Source organism: Manacus candei, unplaced genomic scaffold, assembly GCF_025592945.1.
Source record: "Manacus candei isolate 608988 ecotype Guabito, Panama unplaced genomic scaffold, ASM2559294v1 h1tg000002l, whole genome shotgun sequence".
NCBI classification, from domain to species: Eukaryota; Metazoa; Chordata; class Aves; order Passeriformes; family Pipridae; genus Manacus; species Manacus candei.
This window is the reverse complement of record NW_026138050.1, coordinates 1,494,971-1,513,488: the sequence shown is the minus strand read 5'-3', so window position 1 is coordinate 1,513,488 and position 18,518 is coordinate 1,494,971. Positions and strand designations below refer to the sequence as shown.

The following is an 18,518-nucleotide window of genomic DNA, read 5'->3' as shown; positions in this document are numbered from 1 at the left end:
GGGAGAAGGCACTTCTTGGGATGATCCCTCAATCCCCCAGCTTTGAGCCCTGGGCTGGGCTCTGCCCACCCTCATGCCAGGGTGGTGACTGCAAAGGAAAGGGAGGCTGGAAACTGGGGAGCTGCCTCTGGAGCAATGCAGCTCCGAAGGGACTGACCCGGGAAAGCCTCGGGATCAGAGGGGCCAGTGCAGGGGCATTAATCAGAACCACAGAATTGTTTAGGGTGGAAAAGCCTCCAAAACCATCGAGTCCAACCATCCCCCAGCACTGCCAAGGCCACCACTAACCCAGGTCCCCAAGTGCCACATCCACAGGGCTTTTCAATCCCCCAGGGATGGGGACTCCACCCCTGCCCTGGGCAGCTGTGCCAGGGCTGGGCAGCCCTTCCCATGAGGAAATTTTTCCTGATATCCAGCCTAAACCTCTCTTGGCACCACTTGAGGCTGTTCCTTGGCTTGTTACTTGGTACAAGGGACTGACATAAAGCCACTTTGTGCTCTGTTTTCCAGGATGGGGGGCAGGAGTGTGGCCCTTGGCAGAGCCCCCCCACCTCTGAGGACACCAGACATCCCTCTATCTGTTGACTGAATTGTCCCCTCAGATGGATGGACAGATGGACAGACAGTCCAGAAAGTGCTGGTTGCTTCTCCTTCAGGGAGAAGTGACCACAGGGATGGTCTGTCCTGTGATTTGGGGGTCAGGACAAATTCAGGATTAAATTTAATATTGGGGGGAAAAGGTAATTTTGACCTTCCAGTAAATTGGTTTTTGCCCTGCACAGCAGCAGCTTTAAAGTGAAACACAACCCCCAAAACAAACCCTTCTTGAGGCATTCCCGAATAGGTTTTTTTTTCCTGGTTATTGTGGAAATTTAGATCAGAAAACGTGTTGGGTAAAAATATTCAATTCCCCACAGCCTGCAGAGCCTCATCAAAAATCCATTTGAAGTATTACTCTCAAATCCCTCATGGCAATGGGATATTTTAAGGTCAGTTAAACTTATTATTCACTCAAGATTTGCTTTCAGGTCCCTGCATATTTCAAACAGATTTCCCCCCATCTTTAGCCCGACTGTGTTACAAAAAGCCCTTTCCCCCTCCCTTTCTTTTTTTTTTTTTCCCTGAAAAGAAAAAAAATGTTGTCAAAAGAAAAGATCCTAATCAGAAACAGCTTCTGAAGCCTTAAAAGCCGCTACAGTTTGTACTTGTTACCAGAAAACATCGACGCTATCGCTCGATCCCTAAATCCCTTGACTTCCAAAACACTGCATGGAGCTGTGCTTGGAAAAGAAGAATTAACTCGAATTTGTTTTTCTTATTTGCAATTCATTTCCTCGAAACAGGGTTTACACACAGATTTATTTTTTCTCCCTCGCTTTGTGCAAGGAAAGAAAGCACTTCAAAAACTGCAGCCTGTCTTATTTTGGGATTATTTAGGATTTCCAGCTTGATGTAGCTGCAATTTCTGCCCCTAACATGCCCTCCCCCTCAAAGGACACCAGGAACTTTGGTTGGTTGGGGTTTTTACATAAAGATCACCTAAACAGTACAATTATTTAATGTTAAGAGTGTCCCCACCTTGGGAGGAGCCCATCAGCTCTTCCAGCAGCACAGACAACCCCCAGATCCATGGTACCTGCACAGGGTCAGCTGGATCTGTCTCCAAAGAGACCACACCCTCCCTGAGTGCAAAACAACCCATATTTTAGAGAAAATACAATAATATCTACTTTTACAACCGTTCACAGAGACACTGGACAGCTGATCGTGAGGTTCTGGAGTAGCACAAAGATCAGCCTTTCCCCTAAACCACAAATATCTGTTTCCAGCCTGGAGAAGAGAAGGCTCCAGAGAGATCTTAGAGCCCCTTCCAGTGCCTGAAGGGGCTCCAGGAGAGCTGGAGAGGGACCTGGGACAAGGGATGGAGGGACAGGACAAGGGGGAATGGCTTCCCACTGCCAGAGGGCAGGGTTAGATGGGATATTGGGAAGAAATTCCTCCCTGGGAGGGTGGGGAGGCCCTGGCACAGGCTGCCCAGAGAAGCTGTGGCTGCCCCTGGATCCCTGGAAGTGTCCAAGGCCAGGTTGGACAGGGCTTGGAGCAACCTGGGCCAGTGGAAGGTGTCCCTGCCCATGGCAGGGGTGGGACTGGATGCTGTTTGAGGTCCCTTCCGACCCAAACCAATCTACAGTTCCATGACCAACCTCCCCTAGGACCTATCCCAACTCCTGCCAGGCTGTTCAGACCCTATAACACATGTGGGATGGGGACAGGCACTTCCACAGCCCCACCTCCCCGGGATAGAGGGTCACCCTTCCGAATCATCAGCTGCTCCCTGAATGGTAACTCAACATTTATAGCCCAGATAACAACTCCACAAATCCCTGAAGGTCACAAACAGCATTAAGAGCTCTGCCCAAAGCCATGAGTAACGTGGCCAGCACAGGAGGCAAATCGAGCAGGGAGGAAAAGATTGCAAGTGCCCTAATCTTGCTCCAGAGAGCAAAGACTTTAGAAATTATTACAGAGTTCTTAGTGTTTCCAGCCATCTGGCCTGCATTTCTCCATTTGCTCAATCAGACATATGTTGCTTTTATCCCTACCCCTGCCAGCTCTCCCCTGTTCCCTGAAAACATGTGCATCCTCCACTCTGCTCATTTCCAGCTCAGCTCAAAGCAGAGGCTGCGAGTTCAGCACTGTGAAGGCTTCCAGCAGGTGAACAGGCCCATCAGAGCCTCTTCCATCTCCCACTTGTACCTAAAAATCACTGTTTGCCCAAAATAAGGCAGTGAGATGTGATTCCAACTTGGGAACCCCTCTGCTGCAAAGCAGCATCACTCCACTGAAGCCAAGAGGATCCTAACAAATCCTGCCAGGCAGGGGCTGGAAGGGGAGATCTCTTCCAGCTGGGAAGCCATGGAGGATCAGAGCCCCCAGAAAGAGGGGTGTCCCTCAGATCCCACACTGCTCTTCAGCCATATAACACACAGGCTCTGCTGGACACTGACACCTGGGATTAACACGTGGGATAACACATGGGATAACACATCCAGGCTGTCCCAGTCAAGGTGGGACCTCAACCCCTCTCCCATCAGCCCACTCTTTGCACCTTTCACTTCCAGTTGTGATTCCTTCCCTCTAACAAGCAGCACCTCCGAGCAGGGGACCAGAAACCAGAACTGCAAATAATGGGATAGGAAGGGAGGGAGGGGAGTGTTGCCCTGCTCCAGCAACACAGGCTCCCACCACCTGAGCCAACTGCATCACCCTGGGCCTCTACACACTTCTGAGGGCAAGAGAAGGAGGGGATCCAACAGCCTGCCCAAGGACAGCCAAGGTGCCACAAGAGTGCTGGAAGAGACCTGTGAGCCGTGGAGGCTCTTTGGGAGCTGCCATTGCTCTGGAGAACACAGAGCTGTTGGTTGGGGTCGGGCTGAGCTCCCATCAGGCATGAAGACTCCAGCCCTGGCTCTTTCAGCACCTGGAGATGACTTGCTTTCCCACAATCCGACCCTCATCCCCCCCAGCAAAGCACGTCTTCACCTTCCCATCAGCTCTGGCTGCACGTTCCTCTGCCACGAGGCCACGGCCACGACCTCCCTTCCAGCAGGAACGGCCTCTGCGAGTCCACAAACGGGGCAAGGAGTGAATTACATTTAATTACACACTGTCCAGGGCCTTGGGTATCCGGCCAAGTGTTCCCAGATGTGCAGGGCTCCCCCTCAAAGCAATCCTCAGGCTTCAGTGCCTCCCTGGATATTTAATACGTTGGGATCTGGGGTGTGAGGGTCAGGGACGGGGGTTTCCATGCAGATGCTACAAATCTTCTCTACTCTTACCATCACCTTTTAATAACACCATAAATCATCAGGCACTTCTCAGGTGACCACGTAATTGCCCGTTTGTGTCTCCGAGCAAAACGTATCCGGACTCTTCCTCTGGGCTGCAGGGGAGGAGACCTGCTGGGAGCAAACTCCGGGGGTTTGCGTGCCCCAGCTCTCCTTCAGCGAGTCATCTCCTGGCATCTGTGCTTCAGCTGCCGTGTGGCAGCACGAGGAAAGGCGAGTAACTGATACAGGAAGATTAAAAAAAGGTTGGATGGGTCTGTTCCTAATGTGAGCCTTGCTGCTCGCAGCCCTTTGATTGCAGCACAACTAAGAGATGGAAATTCACTGGAGGCAAAGGAATTAATTAACGGGAGAAGAAAGGAGCATCAGTCTGCTGGAGTCCTGGCGTCAATTCTGAGACGGGTTTTGAAGTGGCAACAGTTTCCCCTGTTCTTTAAAGTTGTTCTACGTCCTGCACGGGCACTCCAGGAGCTGACGTGCAGCATGTGCAGTGCCTCCTGCTCGTGAGGTGGCTCAGGTGGCACAGGACAAACCTGCCTGTCTGTGGTGGGGACACCCAGACGCTGCCCCAGCATCATTCCTCTTCCTGCTGCTCCCACCTGCTCTCCTCTGATCCACCGAGACCTCCAAACCGTGGTGGAGCCACCACCCTTCACCGGGCTGTCAGCACTCACCTGGGGCTGAGCTGCTCTGGGAGCTGGTTTGGGAGCTGGTTTGCATCTCCAAATGGTTTCACAACTCTGCAAGAAATGAATGCTGAGGTTTTGCTGCAGGTGAGAAGAACATTAACCACCTTCAGCCAAATTGCAGTTCAAACTGGGATTGTTTCCAAACCAGCCGTGCAGATACATATGGGCTGTGGTTCTCCAAAGCTTCCTGAGGCAGTTTTCTTGTCTTCAGGACATACTGGCTTCACACAAGAACTGAAACTCTCCATGACTCCAGGAGCTACAGCTCAAAAAAAATCATCAAATCTCTTCAGATTCCCAACAAAATCAGGAGAGCTCCCACCCTGCCCTCCACCCAGATCGTACTTTAGAAGTTCATGTTCAGCTGTGTGCAAAGAGTGGGATCTGTCACTGGGAGCTTCCCAGCTGAGCTGGGGAGGGTTTCACAGCCAGATTTCTTTCCAAAGGTCACTGGTCACCCTTCCTCTTCATCCATCAGCTTGGCTCCAACTTCACCCAAGCCGAAGTGTGAGGTTTGGGGCCTGTTTTTCAGTCAGGGCTGGGTACATCACACACACAACTAATGGTCCAAGTCATTGGCCCACAATGCCACGAAACCAGAAACCCACTAACAACAAGGTTTGTGTTAACACACACTTACAGGCAACTTGTACTGTGATGCTGACATGAGGTTCCCACAGCTGGACACAGCTGGAGTTAGGTGGTCACTAAATCTTTAAGCCTGAATTTGCCTTTATTTAAAGAAAGTTTGCCTAGAAAAAAACTGTTCAGAAAAGGTCTGGCCCTATCAGTGATTAATGCTGTAAAGAGTCACTCATTCCCAGTTCCTGCTCAGTGATTCAAGTTTTATGAACCTCTAAGATGACAGAGGCCTTGCTGTGATCCCTGCTCAGCCCCGTGGATGCAACACGTCCTCACACACTCCCTGATGCTCCTCAAAGCAGAGGAATATTGATTTTTAATGCACACCCCCAGATCAGACCTGGACAAGGCCATCCCTCGTTTTCTGCCTTGTAACAAGGTGAGGATCAAACTGAGAGGCAAGGACACGGTGGGTGGGTGGCACCAGCACCAAACGTCCCTCATCAGCACAGAGAGGAATTAGCCAGCATGTCACACCCAGGACTCATCCCACTGGGACTCATCCCCTCCCTGAGGCTGGTGGCTCTGAGGCCACCTCTGCTCCCCCATGGGATGAACTGAAGCACCAGGGATGAGCTGGACTCGATGATCCCTCCCAACTTGAGATATTCTGTGAGCTCCACAGGCTCTGGGCACCCCCTGCCATGATGCCCCGGGGTCTGGGGAAGGTTTGGGTGATCGTGGCAGTGCCTAAAACAGCCCAGAGATCTGCAGTAGAGCTGGGGGGGAGGGGGCTGGGGACACCCTTTGTCACCAGCTGGAAGGAAGTGAGGGATGTGGTGAACCTGGAGAGACACGATCACAGCACTGGGGACATGAGAGACATGGAGCCATCTGGCAGGGGCAACACCAGGATAGAACTGTAACAGAACCAAAACCCACCATCCTCACACCTAAGACAAGCTCTGAGCTCCAACCTGAGGTGGACACAGAGCCCAGCCATCTGTCCAGCAAACCTCCTTCTTCACTCCTGCTCAAAATAAATGTCAAAGCATGAAGGAGCCCGTCAGGGGCAGCCAGGACCCCAGGAAAACCTGGGGGACAAGGGCGGGATTGTGCCCAAGCACAGCCCCCTGGATGGGGGCGCTGGGATGCTCCACCATCAGACCCTCATCCCCGCTCTGCCTCCCCCGTCCCCGCGGGGCAGGATCGGCCCCTCCGGGCTGCCCCTCTCCCTTCTCCCGCTGGCAGCAGCCCAGCCCTGCCCGCCGGCCCCTTTGTGCGGCGGCGGCTCCGGGTGGCAGCGGAGCGGATGCGGGTTGTCACGCTCGGGGCTCCGACACCGCGGGGGGACGGCCAGCTCGTCCCTCCCCCCCAAAACGGGCTTTTCACGGAGACAAACGATCCCTTCCCTCAACAAAACCTAAATGCTCAGCCGAAAGTACTTGGCAGCGGCCCCCTGAAATTTTTCTCAGGCTTGTGTGGCTTCGGAACGCGACTCTGAGAGACAGAGGAGCAGCCGGAGGAAGCGGCCGATGAAGGAGAAGCCGCCGCGCCCCCGGCTGCGCGTCCCGCCGGGCTGTCGCTCGCAGGGATGGAGCTGCCGGGCAGGTCCGAGCGCCTGGGAAAAGCCCTTCCTGGCCATCAGAACCACCCCCGGCCCCCGAGAGCCCCCGAGGAGCGGAGGGGGGTCCGGCAGCCCCCCCGGCGCCGCTCTCGCCGGAGGCAGCGCTGAGCGATCGCGCTGACAGGCTCCTGATCGATGGCACTTATCGAGCCCTCCGCGCTCCCGGCAATCGGAGCGTTTCTTTCGCTTCCACCCTTATCGACGTTTCCTCCCTGGCAGGGGGTCCAGGGGGTGGGGGGGTTGTCACTCGGAATTACGGGGGAGCTCGGCGGGATGGGGAACAACGGCCGCGGGCAGCTGGCAGGTGGAGGCAGAGGAACCCTCAGGGCACGATCGGCACCCACGGGAGCCTCCGGAGAGGGAAAGAGAAAATCAGATCACCCGATGCAGGGCTGCTGGGGTGGCAGAGGCACTTTGGGATCCTGCCCCGACGGTGAGGAGAGGCGGCTCCGCCTGGGGCTGCAGCAGGAGGCAGGACCCTGCTGTGCTTTGCTCTGGGGTTTGACTTCACCCACAGAGAGAATTACAGAGTCATGGAATCATTATGGTTGGAAAATACCTCCGAGATCATCGAGTCCATTCCCCCAGCATTGCCAAGGCCACCACTAATCCATGTCCCCAAGTCCACACAGCTTTTAAATCCTTTCAGGGATAGAGACTCCACCCCTACCCTGGGCAGCTGTGCCAGGGCTGGACAACCCTTTCCATGAAGAAATTCTTCCCTAATATCCAACCTAAACCACTCTAGACACAACTTGAGGCTGTTTCCTCTTGCCTTGTCCCCTGTTCCCTGGGAGCAGAGCCTGAGCCCCCTCTCTGGCTCCCTCCTCCTGTCAGGGAGTTCCAGAGAGCAAGAAGATCCCCCCTGAGCCTCCTTTTCTCCAAGCTGAGCCCCCCCAGCTCCCTCAGCTGCTTCTGGTGCTCCAGACCCTTCCCCAGCTCCCTTCCCTTCCCTGGACAAGCTCCAGCCCCTCAACGTCCTCCTTGTCATGAGGACCCCAAGGCTCTGAGGCTCTGAACCCACAGCAGAGCCACCCTGCCCTCAGCTGAGTGCTGCTGTGGGGAGCAGAGGGGGGCTGGCAGCAGCCCACCCCTCCCAGCCCCGGGGTTTGGATGCTGCGGCTCCAGAGCAGCTGGAAGGTGGGAGATCCCCACCCAGCAGCACCACACAGTGCCAGGAAAGAGGTAGGGGCGGGATGTGGCCTCTGGGGACGGGATCTGTCACTTTTCTCGTCCCTTCCCATCAATCACCAGCAGCTCCTTTTATTTATTTATTTTTTAGTTGCACAATACAGCTGCTCATTCGCGGCTGAACCAGCCCAAAGGGTGCTGATGGAGCAGGGGAGGAGATGCCAATTCTTCATTCCAGCTACAGAAACACCTCCACGTGTGCCCACAGCCAGGTGTGCCCACAGTCACACACACACAGCTCAGGGGCTAAGGAATAAATCAATTCCAAGTGGTCACTCAGCCTTTTCCTGCCCAAGGACGTTAACAAGGTCACATCCTTATTCTCTCCAGACTAATGAGTAGAGATTACTAATAAGACCTCAGTGACAAGTGACTATATTAATGTAATTCTCTCCTGCTCATAATCAATTTTGTGTGTTAAGATGCAGAGTGACCCTGGTCACCTGGGATGCTCCTGCCACCTCCTCACTGTGGAGCTGCTGGACTGTGAGAGAGGAGTTTTATCCCCCTCATGTCTCTGCTTTGAGGTTTCCTTGGTAGAGCACACAAATCACACCCAGGAGGAGCCCAGCAGTTCATCCCCCTCCCCAAGTGCTACTGTTCCCCAGGGCAGCCTAAACCATTCAGTGCTGGTGTTTTAAGAGCCCAAATAGTGAACATTTTCTGCAACTGAAGGCACTTTCAGCCGTTTCACCCCCTGTTTCAGTCTCAAGGTGTGCTGGTCCCAGCACTCCACCTGCTCCAGGTCCCAGCAGTTGGTGTCACCAGCAGCACATGCTGGAACAGGGATTTTATTTTTTTTTTGGTCCATGGCTCTTGACCATCTCAGCCAGGCAAAGCCTGGCTCATCCCTGCTCTCTGCAAGCCTTGGAATCACCAGGGGTTGGGCATGACCCCCGTGCCCTCGGCTGACCTGCAGGTTCACCCTCCCCTGGCTGTGCCCTGTGCCCTGGTCACCACCCCAGTGCCACGACTGCCCTGTTCCCCATCTGCCTTTCAAACGACTCTCCAGAATGAGAGGGACTCATTTAAGAGGTGTCTGAGTAATTTTGCAGACATTTAGACCCCCATGATCTCCCCAAGCTGTCTCTGGGCAGAGGGAGAAGAAGGAGAAATCCAAGGAGTCGCTGTGAATTTTCCACCCAGGACCATCACCACAAAAGGTGAGTGTGTAAAACCTCAGCACAGCCATTCCAGGATTCTATCAACTCCCACATCCAGACTGTGCATCCTCCTGCAAGGAAAGACTCCTCTTAAACCACTGTCCCAGTGGTGCCCAGGCTGGACCAGCCCTGGTGCCTCCACCCCCCAGACCAGGCTTCCAACCAGGTCCCACAGAAGCCTCTCAGAACATCCCTCTGCTCCTCACTTTAATACTCCAGCCATCCCAAGAGCTGGGGTGTGGGGAGGGAGCTGCCAGGCTCAGGTCCCACCCCACTCCTGGAGCCCTGTCAGCACCATCCTGCAGATATGGAGCATCCATCCCTCCCACATGGAACATCCATCCCTCCTCCTCCGGCTCCCTAAGCAGGAGGATTTCCACAGCCCTTTGAAAAGCCATTCAGAGCTAAGTCTTGGTATTAAAGGTGGCCTTTCCTTAGGCAGGTTTTCAATCTCTGCCCGAGCCTGTTGCAGCAAAAAGTTTTTTAAAAGGTCAGGAAGAAGCTTTTAAGCAGATTTGCCAATTAACTGTTGTAGCCCCCTCCCCTCCCCGACAGGAGCTGCCGCCTCCATCCCCGGGGACGGTAATTACTGTTTTATAAATAAGCTTTGAACTCGTGTAAGTAATAGTCTCTCCTTGCATAAAAGCACCCTCTAAATCCACTGGCCTTTTCCACCTTCTGTCACTGCATCTAAAAATAATCTGAGGGGAAAAAAACCCATCATAATACTTTTAAGAAACTCCGAAACTCTCCCTTTACTCTGCAAGGATGATTTCTCCAACCCCTCCATAATTAACTAACAGAAACTCTACAGCTTTCCTGGCTGTTTGTGAATTTTTATGTGATAATGAACACATTTTCCAAAGTCCTGCGGAGTTACATGTAGGTGATTAAAAAAAAAAGGCTGTGTTTCAATATTTCAATTTCTAATGAGGTTACAAGAGAGAAACCAGGAGAGCACAAGAGCAAAGGACATGAGTGAAGAAGCCTTTTCCAAAGGTATTAATTCACATGATATTAATTTTTTTAACTAGCTCCCTGATTTCTAGGTGTGCAGCTTTATATATATATTTAAGCAGTCTGGGGTAGCAACGCTGACAGACCTGAAATCCTTTAGGAACTCAGGTTACTCCTGCACACCCCCTGCCCAGCCTGGATATAAACCCAGCATTTATTTAACAGAGACAGAGACAGGGAAAGCATTCCTCAGCCAGGGAAAGCATTCCTCAGTTGGGAAGGCCACGGCTCGTTCCACTCTGCAAGTCACAGCTTTTATCCCCAAAATCGCAGCCAACACTAACACGCTGCTTTAATCACTTGAGCCTGACACTATCTGTGCAGCAGCACATGGAATAACCCGACTTCATTTTGCCTTGAGGCTGAGCCAGGCTCAAATTCAGGCTCACAGACCTGCTTGTATCAGCAAGAAGCACTTCGTGGGATTTGGGAACAAAACTTGGGAGCAGCCACATGGAAACAAGGGAGTAATGTCAGTGTGAAAGTGGGGAGCAGAAGGGCTGAGTCAGGCTCCAAACCCTCACCCATCCCCTACCCTGTGTCAGGGGGGAAAGGCCCCCTAAAACAGGACAGGCACAGCCCCTCTCCCCCTGCCCACAGTAATCTCTGTCAAGGAGCCCTTTAAATGGTTTCAAATGTTAATTCCTCATCGTGGCAGTAAAAGCTATTTTTAATCCCACGTGAAAGCAGTTTGCAGAAACCCAAGCTTTGCACGTTTTATGGATTGCCTCCCAAGTCCAGGCAGAGCTGGACATGTGTTAGGGAGCAGAAAACAGGGGCACATCATCAGGGAGACCGGATGCACCCAGCACTTAAGCCCGGTCTCAAGTGTAGAGGCTGGACTAAAACACTGCACAAAAGCCAATCAAAAATACTATGCCTTAAATAAAAGCTTTAAAGTATCTGGTTCTTAGTTAAAATTAGCTTTTTCTCAGGTTTCCTGCATGTTCTCTTTGTATTTTAGGTTTTATTTTCCAAACACGGGGGTGCGAATAAGGGAAGCTGAGACAGAAAGGTCTCATTTTTGAATGGAAGTTAAAAAAAGAGAAGAGATTGCAAAGTAATGAAGCCAAGAAGCTGCAGGGCTGAATGTCTGCAAAGGCACCAGGAAAACAAGGGCCACTCTCAGCGCTGAAACCGAGTCCATCAGGAGAGCAGATTAGCCGGTGTCAATGAATAAAGATAATGTCCCGGAGCAGGTCTCAGTGCATCGCCATCTGACTCCTGCAGGATTCCTTTGTCCCTTCCCACCTATGTGTTTCTTAAATGCGCCTGTGAAAAGCTCTCCCTGCAAGGCGATCCAAGCCCGGTGCCAAAACGCAGCCTGGCGACTCCAGAGGAGCTGATTTTATTCAGCAGCTCAGCGCTATAGAGTGTCTTGATCTGTCTGTACAATCACAACCCACACAAAAACCCCTCAAGGCATCTACTTAGCTCCACTTTTCAACTGCCAATAACACTCACAGCAAAAGTCAAAAGAGCAGCGCCGGAGCCGCGTCCTTTCCCTGCCGCTCAAAGGCTTCGGGGTTGCGAGGTTCCGAGATAACAAAGTCTGGCTCAAGAAATCCTGGATGCCTTTCAAGAGCGTTATTGGCTCCTATGAATGGGTCTGAAGAAAGGGAGGGGGGTAAACCCCACACATCCCATGGAGCAGCTCTCTGCTCCCCGTCCGTCTCCCCCGGGCACAGGGAGATGTGCCTGGGCTGGGACATCCCGGCGCTGTTCCGGGCACAGGAGCACAGATGGGTGAGGAACCCCACGATGAGTTCCTCGCCCCTCTTGCAAACCTGCACGGATCAGAAGGGAAAATGATAACAAAAAGCTAAATTTGGTCTCTGGGAGACTTGGAGCTCCGGGCTGGCTCTGCAGGGCCAGAGGATGCACGGCGAGGATTCCAGCTCCTTGTGTCCCACCACACCCGGCTGAGGAGCTCCAGCCTGGCCACTCACTAGTCATCTCATAGTACTTTTTAATACTTGTGGCCCAAACTGTAAGAAAACATGGAATTCTTTACAATTCCTACGAAATGCAGTGTGTGCCATCATCCAGGGCACAGCTCACACAGCACAACCCCGACGGACACACGGGGCACTGGGAGCTGGGCCCAGCCCCACTCCTGTCTAACTCTTTCTTTGGCTATTGGAAAAAAGGAGGGAAACAAGATGGAAAAGAGGGCCTGGGATAACAGATCATGTGAGGAAACACAAGACAGAGGAAAAGCGTCACATTGAGCTGATGTTACCACAAAGTTTTGGCAGATGGAGATGAGGAAACTTCTTTGGACAAGCTGAGCGCTCTCCACACGAATTCCCTCAAACTTGAATTCCCTCAAACTCCCTTTTATGCAAACCAGCCTCTGCAAAGCCCCTGTCCCAGCACTGCCATGTGTCCCAAAGCTGCTGTTACCCCTGTTTCTCCTGTCCCTGTCCCCACAGCCCCAGAATTCCCGAGGTTGTGCCGAATCCCAAGGCGAGACCAATGGAGCGGCCGGAACCTCTGCGTGGGAAACAAACCAGCTCTGGCAACCAAAGAGGGAACAATCCATGCAAAGATTCCACTACGCCCCCGAAATGTCACCAGTGGAGCAGAGCAGTGTCTGCTGGAGAGCCCATGGGAGCCCCTGCACAGGGACTGTACGAGGTGGGAACACCCCGAGCGCCCCAAACGCCACCCGTGAGCCCAAATCTGCTCGGGGGGTCTCTGGGCCGGGAGCAGGTGCTGTCCTACACACACCCAGGGGGTTCCCCCCTTAAATCCCTTCACCCCACAGCCACTCAGCCCACAAGCACCATTTTCCTCAATTCCCACAGGCCAGGGCAGGATCTTGCCCTGGTCCCTCAAGCCGAGCAGCTCCTCAAAGCTTTGCAATGAATTCCTAAATATCACAGCAAACATCTGGGATTCCATTCAGTTCTTGCCATTTCCCTGCACCTACATTCCCATAAAGCAGAGACAGACAGACAGTGCCAGGCTCCTAAACAGGACCCTCACACACCCCAAAGTGGGGCAGACACACCAGCATCGCCTCTTCTTTTTATTCAGGTTTTCTTCAAGCAGCACTGAGTGCCAAAAAAATTAAACCAGTGGTTTTTTCGAGGATAAAACATCCCATAATGCTTGGATTAGCCATTAGGTAATTTATGCTGCAGCCTAGAAAAGGTGTTTAATCTTCTTAGAATTAGCTCAACCTGTAGTAACTCAAGGGATTCTGAATGAAATGCTTTCGCAGAACATTTTCTTTTCACTGTTAAAAAAAAGGGACTTTGGGCTATTTCAAATTTAAATTAAATAAAAACAATCGGTAAGAATAAATTATTTCAGTCGGTAGCTTATAGTGTAAGCTACTCATCACCCACAAGCAGATACTCCTGACACAGCAGCGAAATAGCTACAGGACTGAGCTTCCAAGTAAGAACAAAATAATTCTGGAGCAATATTTCCAAGGGAATTTTTTTTCCACATTTTCTCAAGACAAGCAGCGACCTACAGGTGCCTTCGGGCCAAATATCTTGGCGTGAGAAGCAGTTGGTGTAATTTTGGTTTCCTAGCAAGTTCAAATATCTTAAAAATGTTTACACCACTTTTGAGATATTCATTGGAAAAACCTGAATTTCTGTCCAACTTCTCTTTTGCTTCACTCCAGCTTCACCCCAGCTTTAAACATTTAGCTCTGTCTGGCTTTCCCAGGGAAAGAAATCCCTCAGTATAGGCAAGGTCTTGGGAGAAGACAAAACAAGAGGCAAAGAGGAGAGGAAGCGAAGGGAAATAGTTGTGAGTGTGATTGAAAACACACTTACTCTATGCAGAGTTAAAGCAAAACATCTACTGGTTTTTTCCTCCCTCCAAAGGATGCAGCTTCTCCCCAGCCCAGCGGCCGCTTCCCCCGCTCCAAAAACCTTCCCCGCTCCATTTCTCCGAATTTACCACAACCATATGCAGAATCATCTTAAAACATCTCGCTGGTACCAGGCCAGGCTCCCTGCAAGCGCTTACAGCACTGAAAACTCCCGGCACAGCCATCCGAGCTGAGATTTATTTCTCCTCCTCTCTGTGGTCCATCCTGCGGACGCCTCGCTGGGCTACGGCGAGAGATATGAAAGCGTTCGATCTTCCCCGCTTTAATTATGTGCTCCCAGTCATCAAACTCCCATTCTGCCAAGTGAGATCTATCTTGCAGTCCTCGCCCCAAAAGATTAGTTATCATCATTATTGTTTCTGGAGCAGCACAGACACAAACGGTGCCGAGGAACGAGCTAATAAATCACGGGGATATTAACGCAGCCGTAAAAATAAGCGCCGCTACTTACTGGGTTTGAAGGTGTGTTAAGCCCTAACTTTACAGCCCAGATGTGGGCTCACAGAGCTGAAACTCTGCGGGTAAAATTACCACTAAAATTATCCTTTCCATTAAGCACGCTGATTTTTCACAGGTTATTACTCTGGCGAGGATGGGGAAGCTGCAGCCGCCCCCAAATAGCAGGGAAACACTGAGAGCACGTAAAGAAACACGGTATTCCCGCGGGGCTCGGGGAGCAGGGGATGGAGAGGCAGGAAGGACAGGGAGAGCTACTCCTTTTATTATTTTCAGATGTTTCCCCGAGAACACCGCAGCGCTTTTATACATCGACACATTTGGACTCTCTTCAAAATAACGGACCAGATTCCACCACCGACTTCAAGGGACTTATCGCTCCGACTCCGCTTGGCCCGGCCGCTCCGGAGTTGGCCGGGAGACGGCACTTTAATAGACACCACATGCACAGTAGCTGCTCTTCCGAAGGCTTTATCGCCTGAAGAGTTCAATTCCACTGAAATCCTCCAAAAACAAACTCCCTTGGATCACCCCGGCTCTGCCCTTTGCCACAAACCCACCGACAGCGATTTACCCCTCTCCCGGTCCCCGTTCCGAGAATAGACAGGATCAAGCCCGAGATCCTGGTTCCACGCCAATAAAACAATTCCTAAAGAAACCCGGTGGGACGGCTGAGGATGGAGTGATAAAGGTTAAAATCGCAAGGGCTGGAGAGTTAAGAGAGCAAATTTTTGCTGCCGGTTTCGTCCCTGGCCGGATGGGATGCGGGATGGGAGGCGCGGGGACAGGGAGGAAAAGGAGGATGTAGGGACGGGGGAACACGGGGATAGGAGGGACACGGAGGGATACGAGGACAGAAGTGACACGGGATCGGTTCTCACACTCGCACCGCTCCCGACTTCAGCCGCAGCCCCGCAAAACCAGCCCCCAGCCCCTTCTGCAGGCCAGGCGAGGGTCGGAGCTGCCGCCCCCCTTCTCGTCCCGCCCGGGACCCACATCCCCCTCCCCGCTTCCCCCCTCTCAGCCCCTTCGGACCCCCTTTCTCTCCCGGCACCCGCCGCGCTCGGACCAGCCTGTTGCAGAGCCGCCCCGTCCCGTCCCGGGCGACAATTAACACCGCTCGGCGCTTAATTACCCGCTGCCGGGAGCCCCCCGCGCCGCGCCCCTTACCTGTACCAGCGCAGCCCCTTCTCGTAGCACCTGTCGAAGAAATGGGGCTCCGCGCCCACCGCCCGCACCCCGGGGTGCGCCCGCAGGAACTCGAGCAGCGCCCGCGTCCCGCCCTTCTTCACGCCCACGATGATGGCCTGGGGGAACCGGCGGCTGCCGCCCCCCGCGCCCCCCGCGCCCCCCGCGCCCCCCGAGCCCCCCGCGCCCCCCGAGCCCCCCGGCCCCGCGGGCAGCGCGCCGGGCGCGGGCAGCAGCAGCGCGGGGGGCAGCGGCTCGCAGGGCCCGGGCAGGCAGGAGAAGAAGTAGGTGAAGAAGAGGATCATGGTGAGGAGCAGCGAGGCGCGGCGGCCCCCGGCGGGTCCCAGCAGCCGCCCGCTACATCCCATCGGGGGCCGCGCATCCCGCACCGCCGCCGCGCCCCCCGCGCCCCCCTCCGCGCTCCCCCGCGCACCCGGCCCGGCCCCGGGCCCCCCGGACCAACCTCCCCCCACCACCCCTTCCCCTCCCGCGCCGCCCCCACGCCCACCCGCGGGGCGGGAGAGGGCGAAGACACGCGCGTGGGGGCGGCGACGCCCCGAGGAGGGGAAGGGAGGGGAAGGAAAGGAGGGAGGGAAGGAAAGGAAGGAGGGAGGGGACTGGGGGGGGGCGCGGCACACGCGGGGGGCACATCCGGGGTCCCCCCGGGGACAGGGGCACCCCACGCATGGGGGTCACCCTGACAGGGCAGCCCCCGCCAAGGGGAAGCACTCCCGGCCCCACCGTGCTGGGGGACTTGCTTTCCAATATGTCCCCAGGTTTTCCCAGGTTTTTCCGTATTTTCCCTTGGTTTTTCATGCTTCCCCACATTTCCCCACATTTTCCCACATTTCCCCACGTTTTCCCAGGTTTTTCCATATTTTTGCTTGATTTTCCACGTTTCTCCATGTTTTCCCATATTTCTCCATGTTTCCCCACATTTCCCCACATTTTCCCACATTTCCACACATTTGCCTGTGTTTTCACATGTTTTCCCATGATTTCCCTCATTTCCCCATCAAATTTTCTCCTTATAATTCCCGGGGCTCCGGTGGGTGTTCGTGGCCATTGGCATCATGGAAAGGGCCCCTCCAGGGAGGCTGCAGCTCCAGCTCCACAGTGCTGTGGGATCCCCGGCAGGCACCAGGCTGGAAATAAATGGGCACAAACCCCAGTACTCTGGAAATGCAGCTCCCAGGCTCCCACTGCAGAAGAAACAGCCCCTACGTGCCCGTGGTTATTGTTTGGGAGGGGAAGGCCTGTCCTGGATTTCCACCCGTTCCCCGACACATTCCCAAACCAGCCCAAGGGAGGCAGCTGAGGTGGTGTGGGTGAAAATCCACGGGTGATGGACGATGGATTGGGATGGTTCCCTGGGACAGTTCCCAGCCCTGTGCAAAGCCTTCCTCCTCTCTCTCTGAAATCAGCACTGTCTTAATTAACTTATTAAGCTTGTGCAGTGACAGGGCTGCAGGGTGACACTGTGACAGGGCTGCAGGGTGACAGGGCTGCAGGGTGACACGGCTGCAGGGTGATGCAGCTGCATGTCTGTGTGACTTCAGGGTGAAAGGGCTGCAGGGTGACAGTGGCAGGGCTGCGGGTGTGGCTGCAGGGTGACAGGGCTGCAGGGTGAAAGGACTGAAAGGATGACACACAGTGACAGGGCTGCAGGGTGACAGAACTGCAGGGTGACAGCTGCAGGGTGACACAGTGACAGGCTGACATGGTTGCAGGGTGACACGGTTGCAGAGCTGCAGGGTGACACGGTGACAGGGTGACACGGTGACAGGGCTGCCTGGCCGCAGGGTGACACGGTTGCAGAGCTGCAGGGTGACACGGTGACAGGGCGACACGGTGACAGGGCTGCCTGGCCGCAGGGCTTTGTGCCCTCTCGTGGCCGGCCCGTCCCGCGCTGGAGCTTTTCAGCGGGAGGAAAGAACGGGAGATCCCTTCCAGCTCCCAAGGCGAAGGTTCCCCGGGGAAAACCGAGCAGGAAAGATTACATGCAGGAAGGGAATCTGTTCTCGAGAGCAGTTTGATAAATACGAACGCGTCCAGAATCCGTGGCGTGGCACTTGCCAGCTCTTGTTGGGTTTACGTAAGGATTGGAAATAGGAACTGTTCCACACCGGGCGGGAGCGTCGGGAACGGCTCCAGCTCCCTGTTTGGGTTGGGGGGGGAATGTTGTTGTTGGAAAACGCCAATTTGTGAAAATGGAAACGTTTGGCTAGAATCTATCCATTCTGACACACTTGTGTCCAAGCAGAGCCAGGGAGTCTCTGGAAAGGCAGGAAGGGGGGGCAGAGCATTCCCACCCTCCTCATCCTCAGTGCAGGGCTCAGAGCTGATGCCACGGGGCCTCTTGGCACTGCCAGCTCCCCCCCGGGGAGCAGCATTTCTTCCATTCTCACCTCCAAAATTGAGGGGAAAGGCTTAAAACAGGAGCTGGGGGCTCGCTCCAGGCACCACAGTGAGGGCAGGAGGCACAGAGCGCTCCGGGGGCCTGTGCTGTGCCCAGGGCCACCCCAGTCCTGCACTGGATGAGCTGGGGGGGCCCTGCAGGAGCATCCTTGGATTCAGCTCAGACCCCATTGGATAGGAACCAGCTCCTTGCCTTGCCTGCAGCTCAGGCAATTGAGGACAACCAGCTCAGGTGCAATTTTTTAGCAAAATCGGGACATTTTGGTTGAAATAAAGGAGTTCTGCAACAAGCAGCTCTGCTGCTCCCCCTGCTCGGTGCCCTCGGCTGGCAGTGGTCACCCAGGGGTGGCTGTGGAGGGCATGGACCTTGGGAGCAGCACAGTGTGGAGCTGTCACAGCCAGCCATGCCTTGGGAATGGCACTGGGAGGATTCATCCTCACCCCTGGGACAAGCAGGGACAGGCACTGCCATACCCTGTATCC

General features: G+C 54.1%; 1 protein-coding gene across 1 annotated transcript in view; it reads right to left on the bottom strand.

The window, feature by feature from the left end:
* The window catches only part of HS3ST6 (heparan sulfate-glucosamine 3-sulfotransferase 6), a 30,937-nt gene extending 14,952 nt beyond the window's left edge, over positions 1-15,985 (bottom strand). Inside the window, exon 1 of the mRNA XM_051778899.1 lies at positions 15,600-15,985. Within this exon, the coding sequence (XP_051634859.1) occupies positions 15,600-15,985 (386 nt within the window). The remainder of the gene's footprint in view (positions 1-15,599) is intronic.
* Between the last annotated feature and the right edge of the window lie 2,533 nt (positions 15,986-18,518).